The sequence below is a fragment of the Cervus elaphus genome, chromosome 4 (assembly GCF_910594005.1).
Source record: "Cervus elaphus chromosome 4, mCerEla1.1, whole genome shotgun sequence".
Lineage (NCBI taxonomy): Eukaryota > Metazoa > Chordata > Mammalia > Artiodactyla > Cervidae > Cervus > Cervus elaphus.
Window position 1 is genome coordinate 55,333,790 of NC_057818.1, and position 26,567 is coordinate 55,360,356.

The following is a 26,567-nucleotide window of genomic DNA, read 5'->3' on the forward strand; positions in this document are numbered from 1 at the left end:
AGGTGTTCAATAATTATTTATTGAAAAAAATGACCAAACCCCGACCCCCGCTGAAACCATCCCCTCACACACACCTGACTTTCAAATCCCACGTGCGCAGGGCAACACCAGCCGTGCAGAGCACTAGCAGCCACACCCCCGACCCCGGCACCCCCAGCCCCCCGGGCCAGCAGGAACTCTAGTAGAACTCTTCCTGCTCGGAGTCCGGCTCAGCACCCTGCTGGTTCTGAATCTGACTTTGCTTCTTGTACAGACCGGCCACCTGAGGTGAGAGGGTGGTGGTGGTGGAGTCAGAAGCCCAGCGCAGCCCCACCTTCTTGCCGGCCAAATCAGCCCACAGCCCATGCTCTCTGAGAGGCTGGCCTGGCGAGGTGAGCCCACCCCTCTACCACGGGCCTCACCTGGGCACTGGTAGTGGCCTGCTCTGGCTTCTTGTCTTCACGGACACGAATAAACCGAGGGAAGCGGAGGGAGATCCCCTTCTCACTGTCCACCTGGGGGAGGCGGGGGAAGTGGTAAAGAGAGCAGGCAGAATTCCCCATCCAAGGTCTCCTCCCTGCTCCTGTGCCTCTGGGCCTCAGTCTCCTGATCCATACAATGGGGCTAAGTGATGGGTCACTGTAAAAATCACATCAGGTAAATCGAGTGTTTGGGGCTGCACCAAGTGGCAGAAGAACTGGGGGCTGCTGTGGCTTCTGTTGCCATTATTACTAGGGCTGAAATGCCAGAGGGCACAGAGCCAGAGGTGGACTCTAAAACCAGACTTCGGGGTTCAAATCCCAGCTCCCAACTCAGAAGCTAAGTGAACCTGGGCATTGGGCGCCCCGGGACTCGCTTTTCCCATCTGTTAAATGGGAAGGTCGGTGTTTTACTCAGGATGAGTGTGAACAAGCGCTGTGCCTGCTTCACCTAGGTGCGTGATAAATGCTGCTCCCACTGCTTGTTACCAGGGAACCCTGACTGCCCCAGGTGAAGGAGTGAGAAATTTCAAGAAGGAAACGAGGTAACAAGTATATAAGCTTTGCCTTTACGTGGAAGTCTGCTGCTAAGCAGAAATGCGCATGCCAGATTTTGAAGGATCAGAAGAAATCCCAAAGGGAGTGCATTTTTAAAGTTTCCTATTCTTCAGTTAACTAGATTTCAATTTTAAAAAATTGTATTTCCTGTTCTTTGGAAGGAGGATGCTAAGAGCTGCCCTAGTGCTGGTCGGTGGCAGGAAGTGGGGGTCCCCCGGAACACAGACCCTTTGGCAGGCGTGGAGAATGGAATCACTAGTGAGAGAAGTTAGCCAAGGAACATTAAACCTTGGAACGTGAAAACGAATTACCGTTGATCAAGAAACAGAGTAGTTTCTTTTTCTCATAAATGGTCAGCAGGAAGTATCCTAAGTTTTTACTGAAAAGAACTGTTTTCAAAAATTACTTAAGAGCTGAATGTGAGACTGATATTTAAGAAAGTGATTTCAAAAAAAAAAGTGATACAAATGTGGGCTTCCCCGATGGCTGAGCAGGTGAAGAATCCACCTGCAGTGCAGGAGACAGGTTCCACTCCATGGACAGAGAAGCCTGGCACACTGCAGTCCATGGGGCCACAGAGTCGGATTCAATTAGTGACTAAACAAAACTAACTGAATCACTCTGCCCTACACCTGAAACTAACAGAACTCTGTAAATCAACGGTACTCCAATAAGAACATAAAATTAAAGACAGAAAATGTAAAAATTTGAAAGTCAGAGAAATCAATTTCATTGTTTTCTACTCCTGGGGAATTTTTCTTTTTTTTTAATGAGACTGATCTCATTGTCTGAAATCCAAATAAAACGCCAGGTCTGGTCTTCCGAAGCATCACCCCGGAAGCACAGACATGGGCCCCAGAATCCCCTCCCGCTGCTCTCCTGCCACTCAGTCAGCTAGGATTCTCTTGGAGGGTCTCCTCAGGGTCCCCCAGTTACTCACCAGGCCCCGGGCCGCAGGGTAGATGGGGGACAGGGAGAGGTCCGCGCACTTCACCTCCCACACGTCGCTGGGGTCCAGCCAGTGGTCAGGGGCCACTGCGCCGTCGGCCCGGACGTAGGAGCGCGGGGTGGGCAGCACTAAGGCCTGCAGCCAGCGAGAGAAAGGGGAGAGGGTCTTGGATCTATGTCAAGGATGAGGGCTGGGGGAGGGAGGGCAGTGAGGAAAGAGGGAGAAGATGGGGAAGGGGAGACACAGACACCCCTCAAATTAAAACGCTGGCAGGGGCGAGGGGTGATGAAAGAAACGGGAGGAGGAAGAAATGGAGACCCTGGGAGCCGAGACAAGAAATTAAAGGCAGAGAGAGAGAGGAGCAGAGACCCAGAGACGGTAGTCAGAGGCCAAGAGAGACAGAACCAAGACGGGGACACAGAGATCAGAGACACGAACACACAGGAAGCTGGAGCGCGCCCCAGACGTCTGGCACCAGGACGGCGGACACCCCATGACGAGGGGCTGCACTGGCATTCCGAGGGCGGACCCGGGGAGCCAGCAACACGCCCGGCCCTGAGTGCAGCAGACAGGGCTCCCTGATGGCGTCTCTGCCCGGAGCTGGCGGGGCTGGGACTTGAACTTGGACGTGCTGGGCTCCCCCGGCCAAGCCTCCCGGAGGACAAGGGTCCCGAGCGGGCGGGGAGGGCTCACCTGGAGCCTCTGGTGGTGCTCTTCCAGCTCCTCGTCACTGAAGCCAGTTCCGAGCTGTGAGGAGGACAGGGGTCAGTAGCTCTGCTTCCCCCCAGCTCCCGCGGGCCCAGGATGAGCCTGGTCTGCTCCTCCCTGCCCCCCGCCTCCAGGGTCCACCCGGCACCTTGCAGATGGCCTGGAACTCCTCGCTCTCCTCATCGTACGAGGCCAGCAGGAAGCCCCCGTACCGGCCAGCCCGTTTCCCCTTGCCCAGGTAGGCACCGATCACTACAAGGTCCAGGGTGTCGCCCACACCCTCGAGGTAGTCCTTCTTCAGCTGTGGGGAGGGAAGGCCGGAGATGAGGGTGGGGAGTCAGGTGTGGACCCCACTGCTGGTGTGAGGGAGGGCTGGGTGAGAAGACCCAGGACAGACACTGGGAGGAGAGCAGATGAGGGACAGGTTTCTCGGCTAAAAGGCTGATGAGAAAGGGGCCACTCTGATGAGAGGAGGAGGGGAGATGGAGGGGACGGGTCAGATGGGGAGACTTCGGGGGGTCACCCCAGATCCTCCCTTCCTTCAGTATGGAGGGACACTCCACTGCTTCACAGGGAGAACATTTATCCACTCATTCCATAAACTAAATTAAGTGCCAACTGTGTGCCAGGCAGGAGCTTGTTCCTACCCCAGGGCCTTTGCACTTGCTGTGGCCCTGCCCCCGACTTTACCCCGCTCGTTACTCCCCATCTCTATCCCATCTGCATCCTGGCTGACCTCCTGGTGGAAGGCAAGAACAGAGAGCTCCCCAGGCTCCCTCATCTCGCCATCTGGGGCACCCAGACAGGCGGTTCTCCACCAGTCCTTGGTGAATTTGCTCACGGGGAGCATTGAGGGCCACAGGGCCAAGGTGGCTGCTGTGGGAGGTGGGAGGGAAAGAAAAGAGCAAAGGGCTCCAGAGCTCGAATGGGGCGAGGTGGGGATGGGGCGCAGACCACCCAGCAGGGACAGGCTTCTGGGCCCAAGCTCAGTGGGTAGGTGGGGTAAGGGGGTGGGCAGCACCTTGAGCCAGTTGTGCGACCTCTTGGCGATCTCGTAGGTGGCGTCCACGTCCAGGGTCTTCACCATCAGCCCCTCGCAGGAGTCTAGGGACCACAGGAGGGCCACGTGAAGCCCCGGCTCACAGCCTCACCGCAGCCGTGGGGGGACTCTGGTCCAGTTGTCTAGGGTGGGGCGGGGTGGGTGCAGATCACGGAGCGGGGAGGGACAGTGTGGAGGGGCACAGACCTCGTGGGACACCCTCACCTTTCACCGACTGCTCCAGGAACTCGGCAATCTGCTCCGTGTCCTTGGTGTCCAGGGAGGTGGCAAAGACAAACTCGCCCTCTGTCTCCACGAAGTTCTCCCGGAGCAGCTGCCGGCGTCGGGAGAGGGGCTCACGTACCAGGGACTGCAGGGCGGGATGAGAGAGACAGACGTCACCATGAAAATAAAGAGGAAAAGCCCAACTTCGGGTGAAGCAGGAAGCAGGTGGGTCACAGGTCACCCTGTGGCTGATGGAGATGAGTGTGAAACGGGGCGTCAGTTTACATTTTAGGCAATGCTCTAGTGTCTGGCTTAACAGAGGCTGGATTCTCACATCTGCTCCTGCCCTCAGGCTGCAGTAGGTTGTTCTGGTTGCAGGACAGGCACACAGATGGGGAGGTGGAAAGGGTAGGCCTCAGGGGCCACACTTTGAGAACCGCTGCCCAAGCGTGGCCTCCCAGCTCAGCCCGCTGGTTCCCAGGTTTACACACCCTCTTCATCCCCCGACCACCCGAGACACAATGCCAGAACTCACCTCTCCGTTGAGGTAGATGAGATCGAAAGCATACAGACACACCTGCACCTGGATCTCTGCCGCATCCACCTCCTGTGTTGGGGCGGGATGGAAACCCGGAGTGGGGGGTGGGGAAAGGTGAGATGGGGCTGGGTGGGTCCCCTCCCATCATGCCCGAGGCAGACACCCAATCACCTGTCACTCTCCCCTTCTCCCAGCCAAAAGGTTGCCTGCCTATAAGCACAGCGATGATGCCAGCCGCTGGCACTGAACTATGATAGCAACCATCTCATTCCTCTCTGCTAGTTATTTGCTTGCCCAGCCTCCCTCACAACTAGTGGGGTGACATGACAATTCTGGCCAATGAAAGTAAAGAAGTTTTCTGGGGTGCAGGTTGAGGGAGCTCCTGGAACAGATCTTTCATAATAAGAAAAGAACCCTTCCCCCCTTCCTACTTGGCATGCTGGGATAAGAACGTGATGGCTGGAGCTGTGGCAGCCGCGTTGTAAAAGGCTGAAAGAACTACATTCCAACTGACAGCTCTGTCTGTCTGGGACAGGGCAGGATTGGGTGGAAGATGACGGCAGGTGCTGGAGTGGGGCAGAGGCTACCTTGCGTTTGCGGGTGGTGAGCACTTGGAATGGCTGGATCTGCTTCTTTTCCCGGTCCCAAGCTACAGCTTCTGTGTCCAGGATGAAGGATGTGACAGATGGGAGTTTAATCTGAAAGGTGAAGAGGAAAACCCAGAGCTCATGAGAGGTGGTGGATGAGGCCAAAAGACAGATGGAGAGAAACCAGTTTCTTTCCCTTCTACATGGAGAAGATCCAATGACAAACTGATGCCAGCCTTAGAGACACGTGTGAACACAGACCCCTTCTGTTCCCCACCGAGAGGGGAAAAAACTAGGTTTTCTGAGGACTTACTATGTGGTCCCACAAGCTGGAAACCCAGGAGCCTTTGTTATCTTCCTCTTCTGCCCACTTTACATTCAATTCAGCTGTGAACGTGTCCATTTTCTCTCTGAAACCTCTAAGTCGTCCATTTGCCACCACCTCGCCAAGCCCAGTCCAGCCTAAGCCACAGCATCCTACCAGTCCCCCTGCCCCTGCACTGACTCTGTCCAATATACTCTCCTCACAGCAGCCAGGCTGCTCTCAGCAGACCTCACGTCTGCTCGGTGCTCACCCCTGCTGAAAACACACGGCTCCCCAGAGCTTTGGAACCTCTCCTTGGCCAGCCCCCGCACCCCTTCACCTCACCTAGCCCCTCAGACTCACTCTCTGCACCCCCACACACAAGCCTTTCTGGTTCTGGAATGGACTGTGCCCCTCCAACCACAGGGCCTTTGCACATGCTCTGGACGTGAGAATCTGCATGGCTCCCAGGGCCATCCACATTGTATCCTGGGCTGTGTTTCATGACGGCCCTGTCTTCCTGATACCAAGGCTAGGTCTTATTCTGTTAAAGGCTCAGAGGACGCTGGACCTTTTCTTCAGAGCCTGATCTCTGAGTACACTCAGAGGCAACAGCAGGGCTCTGATGAAGACCTGCCTGCTCTGCCATCTGGGTTAAAGTTGCTGCCTCCAGCACAGGGCTCAGCACAGAGCAGACGCCCAGTAAATACTTGAATGAATGGGTGACAGAAGCCAGATCTCACCGACCCTGTACTGTGACCACTTACACGAAGCTCTAGCACAGGGAAGACGAATTTATACCAACGAAAAAAGCAGATCGGTGGTTGTTGCCGCAGGAGATGGATGGTGGGGGTGGGGAGAGGGGCCTGCCTGGCATGGGGCACAAGCAAACTCTCTGGAGTGATAAAAACATGGAAATGTTTTATATGTTGATTACGTGGCTGGGTGACCTTGTCCAAACTCTTCAAACTCTATACGTAAAGTCAGAACCTTTAATGGAAACTACACCTTAAGTTGGTTTCAAAAATAAACAGAACTTAGCACATCACAGGAGCTCAATTAATGCTTGCGCTGCACTGTGCCTCTGTCCTCACTGCTCCAGGAAGGAACAAACGTCCTCATTAATTACGGAAGGCCACTCCTCTGTGGGCTTCCCTGGTGGCTCAGTGGTAAAGAATCCGCCTGCACTAGGGTTCGATCCCTGTGTCAGAAAATCTCTTGGAGAAGGAAATGGCAACCCACTCCAGTCTTTTTGTCTGGGAAATCCCATGGACGGAAGGGCCTGGCAGGCTACAGTCTATGGGGTCACAAAGAGTTGGACACGACTTAGCAACTGAACAATAACAAAGTCCTCTTTGACTGAGATCTCCTAAAGTAGGTCCAAACAGCCCTTGGGAGCAGAGACAGCCTGGCTCCAGGGCCCTAGAGATCCAGCCCTATTTACAGACTGTGCGGCCAGCGTGCAGGCTTCATCCCAAACCCTCTCCCCATCAGAGCGTGATTCTGCCTTTCCCAGCCTCGGCTGCACCAGTGCCCGTGACCCGGTGCTGCACAGGGGACCCCCAAGCCTGAGTCAGCCGGGGGTGATGGGAGGTGCCCGGAAAAGTGCTAACTTTCCTCATGGGAGGGGACAGCAGCTGGAACCCCCTTCCCATCTGTCTTTCTGTCTAGAAGTGTGGCGGCTACCTGGAGACCAAGGGGCCAGGCATTGGGATGAAAAGGCAACGAGCAGAGGACAGCAGACCCAGCTGGGTTCGGGAAGACCTTGGTCCTCAGCTGAGCCAGCCCACGGCCACCCGCCTTCAGATTTAATGGGGAAAAAAAGAAAATCTGCAGGCGTTCTGTTATCTATAACCCAACACACTCCATTCTCCTTCCAATCACTCCCGCTGCACCGGGCCGGCCTGGCTGGCCCTCTGTTCCCTGCTCCCCTATCAGCACCCCCACAGACCACCCAGGTGGAGCCGGCGGCAGGAGCTCACCTTGGGGATGCGGCTGATGATGTCGGGGTACCTTCCAGTATTGTCCTCCTGATTCCTGCTGAAGATCTTCACTTCCCCGCCTTCCAGAACGTGGATCTGCCACCGTGGGGGAGGGGAGAGGGACTCAGAGACGGGCCCACCCCAGGGAGCCCCGACTTTCTCTTCTTGACCCCACTTCCAGGGGCAGGAGGTTCCAGAAGCTCTGCAGGAGGAACTGATGCAGAGACCTGAGTGAATCCTCTCCCAGGTTCAGAGAGCACCTCCGAGGCCTGTCTGTGGAGCCCCTGCCACCTCGGCTTCATCTCCAGTCCACACCCTCCTCTCCCGGCTAGCAAAGGTGCTTTGGGGTGTGTGTGTGCGCGCGTGTGTGTGTGCGCGCGCGCTGGTTTGTCTGGATGTTGTGGTGCTGTAAATAACATTCTGGTTTTCATGATTTACATGTATTCACTTTAACATGTCTGGATCCCAGTTATATTATGTGCCACAGCAGCAGCAGCGTGTATATTGCCCCAAGAAACAGTAGTGTACGTGTGTATAACACATGACTTCAAATATACATGTGTGTAAGTCACTGTCGCTCTCTTGAGTCACCTTACTGATTTTCTGCTCAGCGCTGTATTTCGAAGATCCATCTGTGCTGAGTCTATCGAATCTACTGCGTGCAGCCTGTACCACAGGGTGGCGCCCACCGAGCTCGCTTACCTGTCCCCAGGTGAGACCAGGGAGCGGCCCCCACTCCCCCCAGGACAGAAGAGCCACCACAAGTATCCTCACAGCCCAGACCAAGGCCGTCTCCGGCCCTGGGAGCCGGGACACACGTCCAGGTGACCTGAGGGGGACGCAGGGCCCCTGTCACATTAACACGCCCACCGGCAGCCCACGCTTGAGCTCCCAGTGCCGTGGGTCTGGACTCTGATGACGTTACCTAGTGAGATCTGTTTCCAGAGGAGCCAGTCAGGTGGCTATTATCACACCACTGCCTGGAGGTGGGAACTAACGCCCCGAGGGCTGTGCGAGACCAGATGAGGAGTCATGGCGAGCCCGGCCGGCCCCGAGCTCGGGTCTGAGGGACCCCCTTACCTGTGCCCTCTGCCCATCGTATTTGTACTCGCAGGTGAAAGCTGCCTCCTCAAAGCGCTTCAGGACCTCGCTGACACCCCGGGTGGGGTGGGCCAACATTGGTTTCAGGGGAACCCCTGGGAGGGGAGGAGAGAGTGAATTCAGATAGAATTTACTGGGGGTAGGTGGTGAATTCGTGGAGGCGGGGTAGAGACTGCTAATCACACTCAGAAGCGATGCAAGCAACACCTGGGTTCTGTCATCACAGAGTCTAGCTGCCCCCTTCTCGAAAACTAAAACAGAAACACCAGCGGTCTCTGGTCACACGTATTAGAGTGACAGCCTTGGGATGACGAAGTGAAGAGAGAAGGAACTTGGGTGGGTGAGCCCTGGAGCGTGGCGCGGCCCTTCCCCTGCCACCTGCCTCCCTCCGGGCCCTTCCGTATACAGAAGAACAAGATGCTGTCTGCCTGCCACCTGCCTCCCTCCGGGCCCTTCCGTATACAGAAGAACAAGATGCTGTCTGCCTGCCGCCTGCCTCTCGGTATCTCGGTACAGAGCTCCAACAGAAGCGGGGACTCCATGGAGACAAGGCACGGCTCGGGGGACAGGGCTGACTTCGGGGCAGACGGCGGTGCTCTCTGAGCAGGGGGCCCTGTGCTGGCCACCCCGGGGGATGGAGGGCGGGGAGCCTGACGGCAGCCAGCCTGGGGCGAGGCTGTGGGTGGATGGCAGGGGGCGGGAGGGCTCTCACGGAGGCCAGTACCTGGGCTCAGCCTGCAGTGCTCCGGGAGCCGCTCCAGGCCGTGCTCCAGCAGCACGGGGACGATCCGGTCCAGGTCAGGCACCTCACTGGGGCAGGGAGCGAGAACAAGGCCGGTGGGGGTGTCTTCTAGAACCCTGCTCGCTGGCTGCGAGATCCACCACTGCCTGCCTGTCACCCCTTCCCCGGGTCGGCTCCTGCCTCCCTCGACTCCCCTCGTCGACCCGTCTGTCGTGGTCCTTCATGTTTCTTCCAGGCCAGCTTCCACCTCCCAAGACTCCAGTTTAACTGGTCTGGGGCCGGCCTGAGAGCGACAGTCTGCAGGTCTCCACGCAGGTGCAGAGTCCTCTCCATGACAGTCACGACCCTCACGGTCTGCCCGTCACCAGGCCCCATCTGGGCTTCTCATGGCCTTTCCACAAGCACAGTCCTGCCTGGAACTCAGAAGCCTCTGCCTGCTTCTCTCCTTGGCTGTCAGGATCTCCGCCTCTCCCCGTCCCTGTGTCCCTGACTCCCCGCTGTTGGCCGCCTCCCTGATCTTTGTCACCTCCCCGTGCCCAGAGCCTATATCATCTGGATCCCCACCCAGGGCTCTGTTGCCAGCCCCATGAGGGTTATGGATGCTTGCTGGCTGCTGGCCCCTCCCAAGTCACCCACGCCCCCCGGGCTCCCCTGCCGGGCCCCCAGGTCTCACCAGAAGGTCTGCTTCAGGATCATGCCTTGCTCCTCCAGCCACGCCTTTCTGGCTTCTGCCGTCTTGCCCTTCCCGGCATCCACCAAGGCGGGGGGGCATTCTAGGATGAACCCCAGAGGAAGGGGCTTTGGGATGGGCCCGACCCCCCTCAGCCACCCCCGGGTCCACAGTGGGTGCTGGTGAGAGGTTCCTCAGGGAAAGGGGCCTGGAGGGGCAGAGGGAACCAGGTGGGGGTGGGGGTCAGGTGGCCAGGTTAACGTGAGTGGTGGGCGTGGGGCCGGCCATCGGGGCTCACCTTGACTGGGGGGCGTGAGGCTCACAGCCTGGGCGAGGGCCGCCAGCACCGACTGCTCGGCCAGCCCGAGGCGCAGCCGTCCACTCAGGGCTCTGGGGGGACAGCGGGTAATGGGGATGGGCCTGTTGAGCCCTTTGCTCCTCCCTCCTCCAATCTCCCCACCGCAACCCTCTCCTCTAAACCAGAGCAGCCTCCAGAGCTGGAAGGGACCCGCGATCACACAGCCCCACTTGACAGAGGAGGAAATTGAGGCTGACCATGAAGCATCATGACCGCGGGCAGTGCCTACGGGCAAAACTAGGGGCCTGGCAAGGTCTCCGTCTCTCTCCTCAGCTGCTCTCTGACAAAGCGGAGATGGTGGAGCTGGGGCACGGCCGGGCCTGGAACAGCCTGCCCCGGGGTGCCAGGTATGATGGCCAAGAACCTATCCCCGCAAGGGAGCTTGAGCCAGCGACCTCAGGCAGGAGGGTGCACCTCCTGTGCCTCCATCTCCCCTTCTCTAAACGGGGGTGAGGCTCACAGCCCCCCGGAGCTGCAGGGAGGAGCTCATGGCAGAAAGCGCAAGGCACAGGCCAGGGCACCCAAGAAACACCCCAGTGATGGCAGCAGGCAAAGGCCCCCACGCAGGCAAGGGCAGACATCACTAATCGACCGCAGCATGCTTCACCCACGAGCCCAGCCTTCTCCAGCCAGCACTGCTGAGAAGAGGAGCGCCTGGGCTCCGTGACGGTGCTCCCATCCGAGGGCGGTCAGGGCACCAGCAGTGATGCGCCTGCCAGCCCTCCTTCCCACCTCACAGGCCCACACCCTCACCTGGCAATGAAACGTGCCTCTGAGTGACGGCAGGCCACAAAGAGGCCTTTGATGACATCTATCTTCTTGGTTGTGGACTGGAGAGAAGGGGGCAGGGCGGTCAGTAATGGGGCTGAAGGGAGGGCGGCCATCCTCGCTGCCTGGGGAGCTGCCACCCTTGGAGACCTGCCCGCCTCCCACCCCTGCTCCCCAGTCCCACCGCCCAGAGCGCAGAGAACAGTGAGAAGCTGGCCCTCCTTCTGGCCTCCCACCCCGGCTCTACTCAGCAGGTGTACACGGAGCCCCACAGCCCGCACTACATCGGGGCTATGGTCTGTCTCAGGAGGAGGGTCCCGCAGTCTTGAAAGCAGCAGGAGGGGAGAAGCTCTGATCCCAAAAGCAGGCAGGACCGAGGCGACCCAGCCCTGAGCAATCGAACGAGAGCCTTCCGGGTCCCCAGGAGGAGAGGGTCTGGGGAGGGCCAGCCCCCTGCCCACTCACAGCGCTGCCTGCCAGCTGCGCGATGTCCCGGAACTTGGCGAAGACGCCGGTGGCGGTGAGCGCGGGCGGCGGCAGCACGAGCCTCTGGGTGCTGCGGCTGCTCTCGGCCACCAGCCCCACATCACCCTTCTCGGCCACCTCGGCCCGGACGGACTCCAGCTGCCGACCTTGTGGGGGAGAGGGAGCGGGGGCTGAGCACCAGGAGGGGTGTGGCTGCCGGGCTCCCTTCTCCAGAAGCCGGGATGATGAGCCTATCTACACTAGAGGGGTCGTCTGGGGTGGCATCATCAGTGTGGAGATGGGATTTAAAGCCCTGGATCTCGGCCCCGACTTCCTCCCTGGCCTCCTGGTTTCCTGTCCGTCTTCCACGCGGGTCCACAACTGACCCTGCCTGGGACCTTTCCACGGTTCCCAGACGCCCTCACAGTAAAGATGGAGCACCCCAGGCCCTGGACAGGCAGGCCCCGCCCACTGGGCCAGCCTCTCCCAGGCACCAAGAGCTGCTGTCCCTGCCCACAACTGCACTCTGTCCCCAGCTCTCCTCGTGGCTCTGCTGGTCAAAGCCCTTAAGGACCTCTGCAACCTCCACAGCCCCGACCCTCAGCCTTGCTCTGTGCCTGTGGCATCCCCCTCTCCCACCTGGACTGGGTGCAGAGCTGGTCCTGATCTCCCCCTGCCATCTGGCCCCTTCGCTCTCAGCCCATCAGTGGCCCCCCTCCCCCTCCCACACCCTCCCAGTCCCTCCCCATCACCTCCTGGCCTCTCCACGTCCTCCCTGGAAGCCCCTCCCACCCGGCCCTGGGCGTCCACCACCACCCCCGCCTCACCCGTGGCCTGGGCCACCGCCTTGAGGAGGATGCCCTCTCCGATGCCGAGCTCCAGGCCCTGCTGGGGTGGCCCCAGGCGGTTGAGGCTCAGGTAGAGTACGGGCAGGAGGTCGGCAGGTGACAGGGCCACCACAGAGCGCAGCAGGTTGCTCAGCGTTTCCACCATCCGGAGCCTGGAGGAGGGGATCGGGGTGAGAACACGTAACATTTCAGGGTCATGATGGGGTAAGGGAGCGTGGTGATAAATGCAGAAAGAGAGATGAGGAGAGGGCTCCCGGCCAGCGCCCGGCGTGTGACCCGAGCCACAGGGGCTGTCACAGGCTGCTGGTGGGAGAGGAACCCCATCAGACAACAACGAGGAAGGGGACGATCACCTATAGGAAGTAACAGCTGATGCGTATGGACTGTTTTCCGGGTGCCAGGCATTGGTATTAAACCTTCAAAGTGCTCTCTGACTCCCTGAATTCTCACAGCTGCCCTGAGCTAGATATTATTTCATTTTACAGGTGAAAAAACTGAGGCACGAAAGACTATGTAACTTGCCAAGGTCACAGAGCTAGTGAGTATCGGGCTGAGATGGGTTCTCGCTACAAATAAGACGCGGGCTCCCTCTGACACTGAGGACCGGAGATCAGCCAGGCTGCAGGTGCTCTTGGTTACTGGAGCTTAGTATCCAGTCCCTGCCGCCAGGCCTGTCTCCCCACGCCAGGGATCACGGGTCACCCTCCTGCCTTGCTCTGACCAACAAACCAGGCAGAAACAGAGGCCTGTGGCCGCTCTTGTGGCCAGGCCTGTGGTCTCGTGCGTGAGGGTGCAGCTGAGCCAGGAGGGGGTTAAGAGGATTAAACAGCTGGAGGTACAGACAGAACCAGGAGAGGCCCCCCGACCCCGGCCAGGCGGTCTGGTTAATTACCGAGCAGAGACCTCCTCAATCTTCTCGAACGCCCGGGCCACAGCCAGATAAGGGACCCTGGGGGAGGAGAAGGAAAACAGGAGCATGTGTACACCCACACTGCCCCCGCCCAGCCCCCTGCCCCCACACGCCTCCCGGTGAAAGACCTGCTGATCCCCAGGTGCTCACACACATCCTGCCTGACCCCCGCCTGGGGTTCTCTCTCCATCCCCTTCAGAGCGGCCAATGGTCTCCCGAAAACTCTGAGGGTTGTGTGTGGGGGGGAAGGACTGGCAAATCTCTCATTGAAGCCTCCGGGACAGGGCCTCCTGCAGTGCCAGGGACCAGAGGAAGGGTTCTGGGGAGGGCCACGCCTCACCTCTGGCCTGCCTTCCAGCAGGCATCTTCGATGGGGTGGTAGTTGTTCTTGGCAGGATTGTAGCTCGGTGGGTCCAGGTGTCTGTGGAGGGAAAGGGGAGGCTGCAGGGTAGATGCCTGGGTCGAGAAGTGTGAGAGTCGGGGGTGAAAAACAAACAAGACCAAAAAGCAGAAGAGAATAAATCATTTTAGGTATTAAAACATTTTTAAGACAAAAACCAAGTAAGGGGAGAAATCAGAAAGGCAGATGCTGCTTCAGAGGACAGTTGGGGAAGGCCAGAGGAGACATCCAGGCAGAATGATGTGAGGGGTTAGCAGAGTGGGGACCAGGGAGAAGAGTATTCCAGAGGGGAGCTGCAAGTGCGAAGGCCCTGAGGTAGGGACACGCCTGGCATGTTGGAGGAACAGGAAAGGGGTCAGTGTGGTTGAAGTGGAGCAGTGTGATCCGAATATTGTTCAGTTTAGTCGTTCAGTTGTGTCTGACTCTTTATGATCTCATGGACTGTAGCCCGCCAGGCTCCTCTGTCCATAGGGTTTCCCAGGCAAGAATACTGGAGTGGGTTGCCATTTCCTCCTCTGGGGGATCTTCCCGACCCAGGGATTGAACCCATGTCTCCTATACTAGCAGACGAATTCTTTACCACTGAGCCACCTGGGAAGTCCATGTTGTTCAGAGTCCACTCTGAGAGGCAAGGATCCCCCCAGCGCCTCTGGGTCAGACCCGCCCTCACTCTGGCTGGAACAGGAGGAAGGTGCAGTCCCTGGGTGCCCCAAGGAGCCAGGCACCGTGCTAAGGGCACTCTATCTGCTAGCAAATCAGTCCTGCAGGCAGGGACTCATCTACCCCACCTAGTCACATAAGGAAACTGGGCACAGAGTGGTTAAGTAGCTCACCCGAGGTCACACAGCTAGTAAGCGGCACAGTTCTGAGACTGTTCTAACCCTCTACATCATACGTGCCTCGGGAAATGCCTCACACCCACCCCGTTAGAGCTGCTGCAGTCCAGACTCTGCAGTCACACTCATTTGGGTTAAAATCGCTGCTCCATCAGTGACCAGTTGTGTCCTGTTGAGGAAGCAATTTCCCTCTGAACCAACCGTATGATGGAGCTACCCAGAGTCCCTGCCCTGACACGTCCTGAGGTTAAGGAAGAAATTAGGGGGAGAGTTCCCTGTGCTTTGTGGGGAGCATTTTTACAACACTGACTCCCCAGCCTCAGACCTATGTCTCTGCCAAACATGGGGTGAGGGAGAAGACTGCCGACTATTTATAGCTCTTCAGCTGATCCTGTGCAGACAGGGCTGAGGATGGCTGAGCTGGACGGAGCACGCACAGTGAGTTGTATGGCCTCAGTATTTGATAAGGGGTCACCCTCCTGGTTCTTCCTATTATATTACAAGGAGAAACGGCAGAGCTGAGGTGTAAGAAATTCTGCAGCCATGCTGCCTGGCTCAAATCCCAACTCTGCCACACTCATCTGTGGTCTAAGCAAGGCAATCAAAATTAATAATAATAACAACAGCTACTACTTGCCAAGTGTGGGCATGGCCAGACGTTAGTCTGCAAACCCTCAGGAGGAAACTGGCCCAGAAAGGCTAAGTCGCTTAGCCAAGGTCACAAGCTGACAAAGGTGGAGCTGGGATTTCCAAGCACTCCAGAACACTGTCCTGCCTCCACGCCTCACTTTTGCCATCTGTGAAATGGGAGTCCCAACAGAATCGATGCACAGGGTTGCTGTGAGGCTTCAATGCATCAAGATATGGAGGGCACAGTGTCTGGTGATGGGCACACCGTTTACAGTGGATAAAGGGTGTGATTTCTACCATTAACAAGTCTTCATATTAAAGGTGAGGAAACTGGAGGTCCTGACAGTTTGTCTGTCTCCTGGAAGCAGCCATCAGTGATCAGGTTGAGAATGGTGTAAGAAAAACAATCACAGTATCCCAAGTAAAAACCAGGGCATAGAACTTCATGTCAGACACCAAGTTGGTGAGAGAAACTTACAAGTAATATAAGCACAGATGCGTGCCCAGAGGCACAACAGTGGTGCAGAAAAGAGGCCCGGCTTAGGAATCAGGGGAACTCCACTTTCAGGCCTGGCCTTACCCCCACCCTCCCTGTGTGTTCCAAGGGAAGATGACCTAGCTGCTCTGGGCTGCTGGTTTCCATGCCTGTGAAACGGCTAAAACACCAGCTTCTGCACAGGCCTGCAGAGATGAAGTAAAAAGGCATAAAAGAAACCTTTCGGATGTGATTTCATACAGAGGAGGCACAAGAAAAGGAGCCGACCGTTCCTACAGCACAGTCACGTGCTGAAATGGGGCCATGTAATCTCACTGATAAGATTCCGACTGGGGTACAAAGTTGTCATTAAGAACCCCGAATTTTTTATTAGAATAATTAAACCTGAATCACAAAATTCTAACGCTGAAAGGATACTGGGTGATTACTGGTCTCCGTTTTGGAGGCCCACCTACAGTCAGACCGGTGAGACCTGGGACTCACTGGCTTACTTTGTTTCATCTGCTGTTCTCTTAATGGATCCTGACTCACCCCTTGGTCTCCTCCTTTCTCAGAGCACCAGGTCCTTCTTCTTTGGCTTCTTTTTTGACAGCTGGCTTCCGGGGGGCTGGGGAATGAAGCAGGGAACAGTGGACCCTTTCTCCTTCCCACAGCCCCCACCTCCCAGGAACTCTCCAGGTGGCATTCGCCCCGTGCTTGGGGCGGGAACATGGCAGGAGGGGTGAGTTAGGCCTTCTCACCCACAGGGAGGCCGAGCTCCTTGCAGCAAGACCCACCTGCCTCTTCCCTGCACGGCCCTGCGAAGAGCAGGGCAGACACTCACAGAAGAAACTGCTGAGGGTCTTTGGTGCTTTGGGGGGCAGCTGAGCCTGGCCGTCCTCCTGTGGTTCCTGCTTCACCGTCACCTCGGACTCTGAAACGCTTTCTGGCGGGGACTCTGCTGAAAGTGAGAGAGGTCAGATGGTGATGCAAACTTTAAAAAAGTGTCTTTTTTGGCCACAAGGTATGTGGGACCTAGTTCCCTGACCAAGGATGGAACCCAGGCCCCCTGCATTGGGAGCACAGAGTCCTAGCCACCAGACTCCCCAGGGAAGTCCCCGGTGCCTATGATTTCTGAAAGATAACTTGTTGGCTTTTTCCCCCACATGTGTGGAGAAAAACAACAATAAAAATAACAATAGTAACAAAACCTAAAGTTTCCCCTAGAATTTGCTTTCAGACAAGACATTGGAGAATCTTATTGAAGTCTTATCTAAGCCTTATTTACATTAACTGTCCTCCAAAGACATGTGACCCCCCCCAAAAAAAACCAGAGAGAGGGGGTCCCAGGGAGGAAGATGGTCAGACACTCACTGGCGGTCTTCTGGGGCTCAAGGGGCGTCGTGGGCTGGTCCCCGCCTTCCGCTTCCTCCTTGTTGCCCCCTTCAGGCTCTGGGAGGCTTTCTGTTGGTATCTCTGCTTCTGATGACAAAAAAAGCAGATGGCAAAAAGTGTCACTGTGAACCCCTCCCCAAGGGCATTTGAATTCCCAAGACACTCTGCTCCATTTTTTCTTTGCTGTGCTGACCGCACATATGTGAAGTGATGGGAGGTGTGAGGGTTGGTCAGCCCTGGGCCACATGGGGACCTTGAGGGAAGCCAACCCCAATGCTTGCTTGTATAGCTGAGAAACGGGGAGGGCCAGGCTTTTCTTATAATTTTTGAATGATTGAATTTTTGAATTATTCATGGTGAAATAGACCTGGAAAGGGTTCAAAATGCCAATGATAACTTGTTAGTGATAAAAATAAAGCTTTTTTAAGCTGACTGAAAAAATAAAAAATCCCCATCTCCAGGGTAATAATAATAACTGCATCAACTGACTTGGGAATAATCTGTCTTAGCAGAAAGAAGTCATCCTCTGACCTGGCCCCCAAAACCCCTGGACACAGATAAGGGCTAAAACTGCATGATTTACAGTAAAATTTGTTACTGACTAAAAACTGCCAACCAGAAATCAGATCTCCACCAAATTCAGACCTTACCTGGAAAGGACAAACCCAATAAGGACCTCTTATTAAAACAAATGACGGTGACAAAGACTGATTATTATAAACTTGTAAAGGCCCCAAATGATCTGTGGATCAGATGTTTATGGCTGTATATTTCCCAGGTAAGATATTTTACATTTTCAAGGCAAATGGGCTGGACACTGTGTGACCTACTAGCTCAGGGCATTTCACTTGTCATTATTAGATCACATTCTTGGTAATTCATGACATAGCTTTCTGCAAAGCTGGATACTCATGGGTGCTGTGGTAAAAACCAAGTATTACATGAAAATCAACATGAACAGAAAACAAGGACAGCAGTTTTCAACTGGACTCCAAGGTCTGAGCAACTGTGCAGTGCCCGGAGACATCCTGTTAGAAACCAACTGTGATTATTTAGGAGTGAAACATTATTTTTCTTTCCTTTCAGTGCTATGTATATTATTTTCTCAAATGCCCAAGCTGCTAGAACATAAATAAATAGTTGTTTGGACATAACTCGACACAACGAACAGTAAAGGCCTTGGGGCAATGAGGCAGTTACTAAGACACTACGGGTCCTGGAAGTTTGTACACTTCTCTGCTTTTTGGCAAAACTTAAAAACAAATCATTTAGAGGAAAATATTTTCCATACGAGAAATAAAAAGAGAAAAATAGGAAACTGTGTATGAATTAAGATGGCCAAACTAATGTATTCCAGAATGCTTTCATGACAAAATTCCCTGGGCGGCGGTGTGGGATTGACGGACACGTGTGGATTCTCGGTCAAAGTGTCAAATCAAGTGGGGTCCCCATACCCTGTCCTCCCAGACAGGCCCCCACCTTTCCAGATCCCACACACACAGACACACAGAGTTAGCCTCTCCACTGCTTCCTCCCTCCCGACCAGGGTCTCACCTTCTTCCTCCTTCTTCTTCTTAGTTTCTGGGTCCTCGTCCTCGTCCTGCTCTTTCAGCACATCTCGAAATGTCCGTTTGGGAAGCTGCTTCCGGGCTGGAAAGACAAAGGGCTCAGTGTGGCCTCCTTGCTGGCCCACCGGACCCGCCACAGTGGGCTCAGACCCCCATGGTGATGGCCCCTGAGAAGGCTCTGGGGCCCTGCCCTTCTCCGCCTGCCCCCCCCCACAGCCACCGCCCTGGTGCAGGCCTCATCCTTCAGGCTTCTGCTTCCTAGCCGTGTGACTGTGGCAGGTAGGTTCCTTCATCTTGGGAGCCAGCACCCGCCCTCCTCTCTGCCTCACCTCTCGCCACACGCTATCCTCAAGCCCTCCCTGCTCCCCACATCACATCTCATTCTCAGAGACTCCAAGGTGTGTGGGATTCCCCCACTTGCTGTGCTGTTCCCACCCCGAGGCCTTCACATGTGCTTTTCTTGGCAGCGACATTTCCCTGTCACCCTTTCTCAACAGAACCGACCCCGACCAAGACCCTGATCCAAGACTCAGGCCAGACTGCCCCTCCCCTGGGCCCTGCCTCAATCTGCAGCTACCCCTGTGCGGGCTCGTCATTCCTTATAAGCAGCATCGTCAGTGACACACACTGAGCCATACATGTCATCTTAAACTTTCCAGTGACTACACTGAGGAAAGGAAAAAGAACCAGGTGAATTTAAGTTTGGGTAATCTTGTTTACTTAACCCAGCATAACCAAAATATGATGATTCCAACATGTTTCAAATATTTAAAATCAGTATCATTCTTTTTCCTATGCTAGGTCTTCAATATCTGATGCACTTACAAGCACATCTCAACTGGGCACTGAATTTTCATCAGAAATACTTGATGTGTTTAGATTTCATACAATCTACTGGTGAGAAAGCCCAGAGAAGGGAAGTCATTTGCCCAAGGTCACAGTCAGGGGTTGGTGGAGCCATGCTCTTAACCTCAATGCTAAGACCAGAGCTGTCAGGAGGATGGCTCAATGGTGGAGAAATCCACAGGTGGACAAAGACAGGCAGCTGAAACAGCGTGGCCCGGGGGTCCTTACCCGTGCGACGCTTCGGGATCCCTGATGGGGAGAACACCGCTGGAGAGGGGTTGGAGCGGGAAGGGCTGCTCTCAGGCAGTATGACAGGACTGGGAGGTGAGGCCTGTGGAGAGTCTGAAGCAGGCTTCTGGAAAGAAAGAGAAAGAGCAACTCCTGAGTTGGAGGAGGAAGGAGGCAGCACCCAGCTATATCAGTTTCCAAAAACTTGAGAGAACAGAGTGACTCAGCCCCAGCTCTGGCCTCTTACCTGGGCCATCACTCCACTATCCTATGTAGTTTCATGGTCCCAGACTGTCCCTATTGTGGACCACAGTAACAATTCTTTTTTTCCCCTAAAGTGACAAGATCTTTGATTTTTAGCTAAGCATAATATGGCCCAACCAAAAAGTGGTGGCTCAGATGGTAAAGAATTTGCCTGCAATGCGGGAGACTTTGCAGGTCCCCAGGTTGGGAAGATCCCCTGAAGGAGGGCATGGCAACCCACTCCAGTCTTCTTGCCTGGAGAAACCCCATGGACAGAGGAGCCTGGTGGGCTACTGTCCACAGGGTCGCAAAGAGCCAGACACGACTGGGAGACTAAGCACAGCACAGCACATAATATGGCCCAACCAAAAACTTCCCAGACTCCCTTGCAGGTAGGTGTGGTCAGGAGCCTGAGGACTACACTTCCCAGACTCCCTTGCAGCTAGGTCAGAAGCCCCAGGTCTACCTGATCAATGTAAGGGCAAGTGGTTCAAATAACATTCACCTACATGCAAGTGGAGTGCCCTGCTCTTCCCACTGGCTGAATGTGGGCATTCACTTGGACGACTTCATCCAAGGATGGTGAGCAACAATACAGAAGCACCCTGGGGCAGACTGAGCCAAGGAAAAGACAGAGATGACAAGAGGCGGCTCACGAGGGGCCTTGGAGGCTTCATCAGGACTGTCTTTGTCCTGAGCTGGCAACCCCAGGTTTGGGGGGAGGGGAGAGCTGAAGACAGAAGTGGGGTGAGCAGTGGGGGAGACAGGATGTCCATTCACCATCGACAGACTGAGAAGTGCTGCACTTCAGATGTTATCTTGAGAGCAGCCAACAGGCAAGAAATGACTTAAATGAGGGGAGCAAGTGAACCGATGCACTTGGGGAAGATGGAAAGCCTTCGATTCCATGGATTCTGAGCCCTTCCTCCACAGCAGGCATTCTCTCCCATCACTGTGTAAATCAACTCACAGCACCTCCATGGCCACCTGTGATGGGGGAAGCTATCCGGAGCTGCCCGAGCCACCTGAGGCTGCCTGCCAAGGCATCACCAGGGCAAGGAGCCACACCCAGGCCCCAGGGCAGAGGCAGGGTTAGGAGCACAGAAACCAGGCACAACCACTGAACTCCTCTGCCCCTGGGGCATCAGCTCCAGAATTTTCCTGAGTAGCTACTGCACTCAGCTCCAGGGCCAAACAGAATGACGCATCTGGCAAATGGGGGCAGGCTGCGGGGGCCCCACCTGGCTTCTGGGGGTGGTGGGGGCTTCCTCCTCCTCCTCCTCGCCCTCACTGCCCAGGACCCGGGTCGCCTTCCTCCCCGGCCTCTTCACTGGAGAGTCGCCCTCAGACACCACTCTATTCCGCTCCTTCAGCGCCACCCTGGAAAGTGAAAAAATGGAGGTTTTTCCAGCAGACAGAGTGGAGATGCTGCCCCCAGACTCTCCAGCAATTTCATTATGTTTCATTCCCTTCCTTGCCTTTCAAGCATGCAATGAACATTTCGAGAAGCCTCCTTGGCATATATATTTTTTTAGGCTATGTTGGGTCTTTGTTGCTTTTCTCTACTTGTGGTGCATGGGCTTCTCATTGCAGTGGCTTCTCTTGTTGCAGAGCATGGGACCTAGGGTGGTCAAACTTAGTAGTTACGGCTTCCAGCCTCTATACTGCTCAGGCTCAGTAATTATGGCACATGGGCTCAGTTGCTCTGCAGCATGTGGGATCTCTCTGAACCAAGGATTGAACATGTGTCTCCTGCATTGGCAGGCAGATTCTTTACCACTGAGCCACCAGGGAAGCCTTCAGCATATACTCTGAAATACCCATCCCCCTGTCCCATTTCTCTGGAGGGCTCCTGTGTGCCCACCCTGTGGTGGGCGATGCTGGAGGAACACATGAAGTCCCTACCAAGGGCAGACAATGGCCTCCAGTATTCCTTTGGAAACTTTCTTTCAGTCAGTCATGTAAGACCCTGATCCTCTAGGTAGGGACTACACTTCCCAGCAACATAAAAACAAAAGGGGTGGATCTCAAAGTCAGAAATGTTGATAAACCGTGACCTGATCTTAATCACTTGCTGAGCATCTTTTATGAATCAGGCCCTGTTCTGTAAGTTGCTAGTGTGTTAATGCATCAAGTCCACACTGAAAGCCTGATACAGATCATGATACCCCATTACCCAGGAGGAAACTAGGCGCAGGAAGTGAAGTTACTCTCCCAGGGTCCCAAACTGGGAAGGTAAGCTAAAGCTACCTTGAATGGTCCAGGGACACGGTCTTCCCAAGAACTTATGACAAGAATGGTGGCAGAGAGAACACTGTTCTCTTCTCTTCAGAAGCAGCCAGTGGCAGGGTCCCTGCTTTGTGAAGGAAGTCTGCTCCAGATGAAGTCAAGACACTAGGCCAGAGTCCTGAAGACAACTCGGAGGTCCTGGATCCAACTATACCTGAAGCTGACACTACCTTTAGCCTTTCAGGTTACAAGAATCAAAAATTTCCCCATGGAGGCCTGAGACATTCTGAGCCGAGTTTGTTAACACTTGCAGCCAAGAAAGTCCTGACTGATGAAAGGAACAGATTCACGACCTCCCAGCCCCAGAACATACTTCGGAGGGGACTCTGTTTCTCTGATGCTGTTGGATGTCTCCTTCTCTGGCTTCTTCACTTTGCCCTCATTCTTGGGCTGGAAAAATGACCTGGAGGAGCAGAAGAGGGGGAAGTGAATGATAATAGTACCAATACCCCTCCAATACATGCTACATCCCACAGCTTCCGAGGTCTGTCCCCATTTCTGGCACACCACAGAAGACTTCCCCTTAGATGGATGAGGAAACTGAGGCTTGGACAGAGGAGGCAGCACTATGTACTTTTCTGCCTCAGCTAACCTCTCACGTGAGACCTAGGACACATCCCAATTTCCATTCTACAAGTATTAACTGTGCACTTACTATGCGGCAGGGCCTGTCCTGGGAACCCAGGGGCACAGGAGCAGCCCAGACACATTAAGTCCCTGCCCTCAAAGGGCTGACGCTCCAGGAGTAGGCAGACATTAAGTAATGTGTTCATTGCTTAGTTGTGTCCAGCTCTTTGCAACCCCGTGGACTGTAGCCCACCAGGCTCCTTTGTCCACAGGGATTCTCCAGGCAAGAATACTGGAGTGGGTTGCCATTTCCTTCTCCAGGGGATCTTCCCAACCCAGGATCTGGGTCTCCCGCATTGCAGGCAGATTCTTTATTGTTTGAGCCACCAGGGAAGCCAGTAGCTAATATGAAATGTTTGTGGAGGTGTTATGTGCTCTGGAAAAGGTAAAGTAATGGGCCCTCCCTTCCACTCAGGCGTTACCGGCCCTTTATGCTAGATCATACTTTGTTGTGGGGGGCTACCTGGGGCACTGTAGGATATTAACAGCCTGCCCTGCCTTTACCCACCAGATGCCAAGGGAGGCCCCCTCTCCCTCCAAGTGGTGACAACCAAGAATGTCTGATATACCCTGCTAGGGGCGGGGGTTGGAAACTGCCCCAGATTGAGAACCACAGGGCTAGGGTCTCTGAACCTTGCAGCAACTAAAATTCTCAGTTACTACACCACCTGGTTTTCCAATCCCCCTCCCCACTCTCCATACTGCTCACTCCTGGAAATTCCTATATGAAGACTAATCCAAGTTCTTCTAAGATAAGGGCAGAGGTAGAGACAGGAGCAGAGAATTTGGAAAATGGAAGCTGCTGGTGAGTGGGGTGGGGGTCCTTACATGATACTTCGCTGCATGATGGTATCAGAATTCTCTTCCCCCTCCTCCTCTTCTCTGGTCACCAGTTTCTGAAAAGAACATCCAAACATACTTGATGAGAATACTCATTTTCGTGCAGAGATCCAAGCACAAAACACACTGATTGTGTGGAGATCGGAACACACACACCTCTGATGGGAGAGGAGAAACTTCCATGAATTGAGGTTTGGGGAAATCACCCTGAAATCTACATCATTTGGCTCCAACTTCACACTGACAGACCTGACATATGGGCTGTCAAACATAATATGCAGCTGCTTTAACCAGCTAAAGAAGAGAATGCATTTGCCAGAAATAAAAAGTCTACTCTGAAGACAGGGCTAAAAGCCTTCCTTCCTATGAATCCAGACTAGCAGCTCTTCAAAGACAAGGTTCCTTTCCCAGGTGCCCAGGCCATAATGACTGTATGTATATGTTAATCTTTTTCTTCTTTTTGAAACCTTGAAAGAATGTGTCCCTGGTCACATCTGATATACATTCTTCGCTCTGTTGTTTAGTCACTAAGATGTGTCTGACTCTTTTGCAACCCCATGGGCTGCAGCCCCCAGGTTCCTCTGTCCATGGGATTTCCCAGGCAAGAATACTGGAGTGGGTTGCCATTTCCTTCTCCACGGAATCTTCCTAGCTCAGGGATCAACCAGCATCTCCTGCACTGCAGGTAGATTCTTTACCATGGAGGCCCACTCTTTGTTCTAACAAGATATAAATCTGCTGAAAACCACGCTTCACTGGAGCAGTTCCTCAGAACTGAAAGGCTTTCTCCTGGGCTAGAATCCTCCGTTTGGCTCAAATAAAACTCTTTCTCCATTCCTCTAATATTATTTCTATTCCAACTTCAAATGTTCCCCAGTCCTTCCCTAAGTCTCTAAGCCAGTCAATGCTCCCTCTTTTCACTGTCCTTCCCCATCACGTCCTCCCTTCCTTACTTAACTCTGGCAGACTCCGGTACACCTTTCATCGCTCTCTGGGCCCTGCCTCCTGCCCTCGTCTCACCGGGCAAAACCCCGAAGCTGCTGATTGAAGCCAACTTTCCACACCCACCCTGTTCCTGCACCCGCAGAGGAGAGCGGGACTGGTCGCCAGGAGTCCTTCGGGTTGCTGTCCGAGCCTCTCCATTTCCCCAGACCATTCAATTCTCCAGCTCTCTCAGGCTACACTTCAAAGCGGCTTCTTCAGCCAACACCGACTCCACCCTCCACCGCCGCCGAGAAAATGCAAGCAAACTCAAGAAAGGCAATTTCCCACCGCCTTATCTACCTCCTGCTGCGCCTGCGCACCACTCGGAATCCCAGCTGCAGGTACTTCGACCACCCAGCTGTGCTCTCATCTGAGATAAGACCCTTGACCTGCGCACCAGATCTCATGCCCTCTCACCTCCTCAAACCCTATGCTCCAGTAACCCCTCCTTTCTCTCCTCTAGATCAACTTTTCTCTATTAGACCATGCCTATCGATTTACAAATCTGCTGTGATTTGTCCCATCTTAAAAATCAAACAAAATCCCTTCTCTTGAGCCTACATGTTCCAGCAGCTATCACTGCATCTCTCCTCCCCTTTTCAGAGACGTCATAGAAAGAACTGTCCCAAGGCATCATCTCCAGTCTCTCTCCTCCCATCCCTGCTTGAACCTTCAAGTTTCTCCACATCCCTCAGCTGGCCCTGCTCATCAAGGTGATAGAGGATCTCTGGGTTGCTAATTCCGGAAGTCACCTCCTGTTCCTCATCTTGGCCCATCAGCAGGATTAGAAACATCTGACTCCTTGCTCCATTGAAATTCTTTCTTCATACCACACCCTCACCTTGGTGTCCGTAAATAAATATTAAAAAAAAAAAAATTCAATGACTCATATTTCTAGTTTTCTATGCTGATATCTCCATCTGGATATCTAACCAATATCTCAGACCCAATAAAACCAGCTCAAGATCCTTCTCTCTTCCGTCCCCAAGCTCTTCTAGCCCTCCCTCCACCATCCTTGGCAATAACAAGCGCAGTGTTGTGGGTGCTAAGTCTTTTCAGAGTTTTGCGACCCTATGGACCTTAGGGATTTTCCTGGCAAGAATACTGGAGTGGATTGCTATGCCCTCCAACAGGAGATCGATCTTCCAGACCCAGGGATCGAAGCTGTGTCTTTCAAGTCCCCTGCATTGACAGGCAGGTTCTTTACCACTAGCGCCACCTGAGAAGCCCAGACCTTTCAGCTCCCCTCCCCTGGAACCCACCCCTTCACGTCTCTTCCCTTGACTCCGCCCCCTCAAAAGGCCTTTGCTTTAGGTCTAGATCTCACCACTGACTTGCCCCACCCCCCGACCCACCTCCTTCTCCCTGGGCTCTCCCCTTAAAGCTTACCCTTCTCCTTCAACCTTTTCCCCGGCCCCGCCCACTATTAAACTTTTCCCTAGACCCACCCCATTCCAGGTGGGCCCGCCTCCCCGGCCCTCCCAACTTCCGGGTGACCCCGCCCACCTACAGCCTTTCCCCGCCCCCTCATCACTATATAACCACGCCTCTTTCAGGTAGTCCCGTCCATCCAGGCCTCTCTTCAGATCCTGTCCCGTGCAGAGTTTTCGGTCTTCGTCTACCTTCTACCTGATCCTGAACCTCTGACGGACGCCGTCCCACCCCCTCCGGCGGCCCGCAGCCCGCGCACTCCCCTCCGCAGCGCGCTCCCGGCCACCTCAGCGTGCCCCCATGTCCTCCTTTGCAGCCGACCTACTCAGCGAAAGCTGAAGCCCCAAGTTGCCGACGCGCGTTGTTCAACAGCCCTGAAGCCCCGCAAGGCTGGTGCCACTTGCCTCGCGCCAGGCCCGCGCGCCGCTGTCCTGAGCGTCTCGCCCGGAACCTCCCGGCGCGACCCCGCAGTCCCAAATTCGCGCCACCGACTTCGCGCGCAGACTTCAGCGGGCGGGGGCGGGGCCCAGTCGAGGGGCGGGGCCGGGCGACGTCCGCGCCGCCG

The 26,567-nt window shown here is 54.9% G+C and overlaps 1 protein-coding gene across 5 annotated transcripts; it reads right to left on the reverse strand.

Annotated features, from left to right (window-relative positions):
* Window positions 1-26,558, reverse strand: LIG1 (DNA ligase 1). 5 transcript variants are annotated; one of them, XM_043899657.1, is made up of 28 exons: window positions 26,407-26,558; window positions 23,576-23,643; window positions 22,434-22,523; window positions 21,073-21,211; window positions 19,589-19,715; window positions 18,501-18,596; window positions 16,926-17,033; window positions 16,396-16,509; window positions 16,104-16,179; window positions 13,551-13,631; window positions 13,193-13,249; window positions 12,280-12,452; window positions 11,453-11,619; window positions 10,973-11,049; window positions 10,160-10,251; window positions 9,865-9,964; window positions 9,174-9,259; window positions 8,429-8,544; window positions 7,349-7,444; window positions 5,063-5,173; window positions 4,473-4,544; window positions 3,938-4,082; window positions 3,695-3,777; window positions 2,822-2,974; window positions 2,659-2,712; window positions 1,957-2,100; window positions 402-494; window positions 1-262 (listed from the first exon to the last, which is right to left on the reverse strand). In XM_043899657.1, the coding sequence occupies exons 2-28, from the start codon at window positions 23,590-23,592 to the stop codon at window positions 179-181; spliced, it is 2,751 nt and encodes a 916-aa protein (XP_043755592.1). In that variant the 5' UTR covers window positions 23,593-23,643; window positions 26,407-26,558; the 3' UTR covers window positions 1-178. The 5 variants fall into 5 exon arrangements, with proteins under 5 accessions (XP_043755592.1, XP_043755590.1, XP_043755591.1 ...); XM_043899655.1 differs by having other exon boundaries at window positions 16,396-16,512; XM_043899656.1 differs by lacking the exon at window positions 26,407-26,558 and adding an exon at window positions 26,328-26,388 and having other exon boundaries at window positions 16,396-16,512.
* Between the last annotated feature and the right edge of the window lie 9 nt (window positions 26,559-26,567).

What these genes read in the sequence shown, in the direction of transcription:
- LIG1 (XM_043899655.1), bottom strand. An exon ending in GACCCTCAGCAGTTTCTTCT is followed by an intron (nt 16,180 to 16,395) that starts GTGAGTGTCTGC and finishes TTCATTCCCCAG; the next exon opens with CCCCCCGGAAGCCAGCTGTC. An exon ending in CCTCACGCCCCCCAGTCAAG is followed by an intron (nt 9,965 to 10,159) that starts GTGAGCCCCGAT and finishes GGTTCATCCTAG; the next exon opens with AATGCCCCCCCGCCTTGGTG.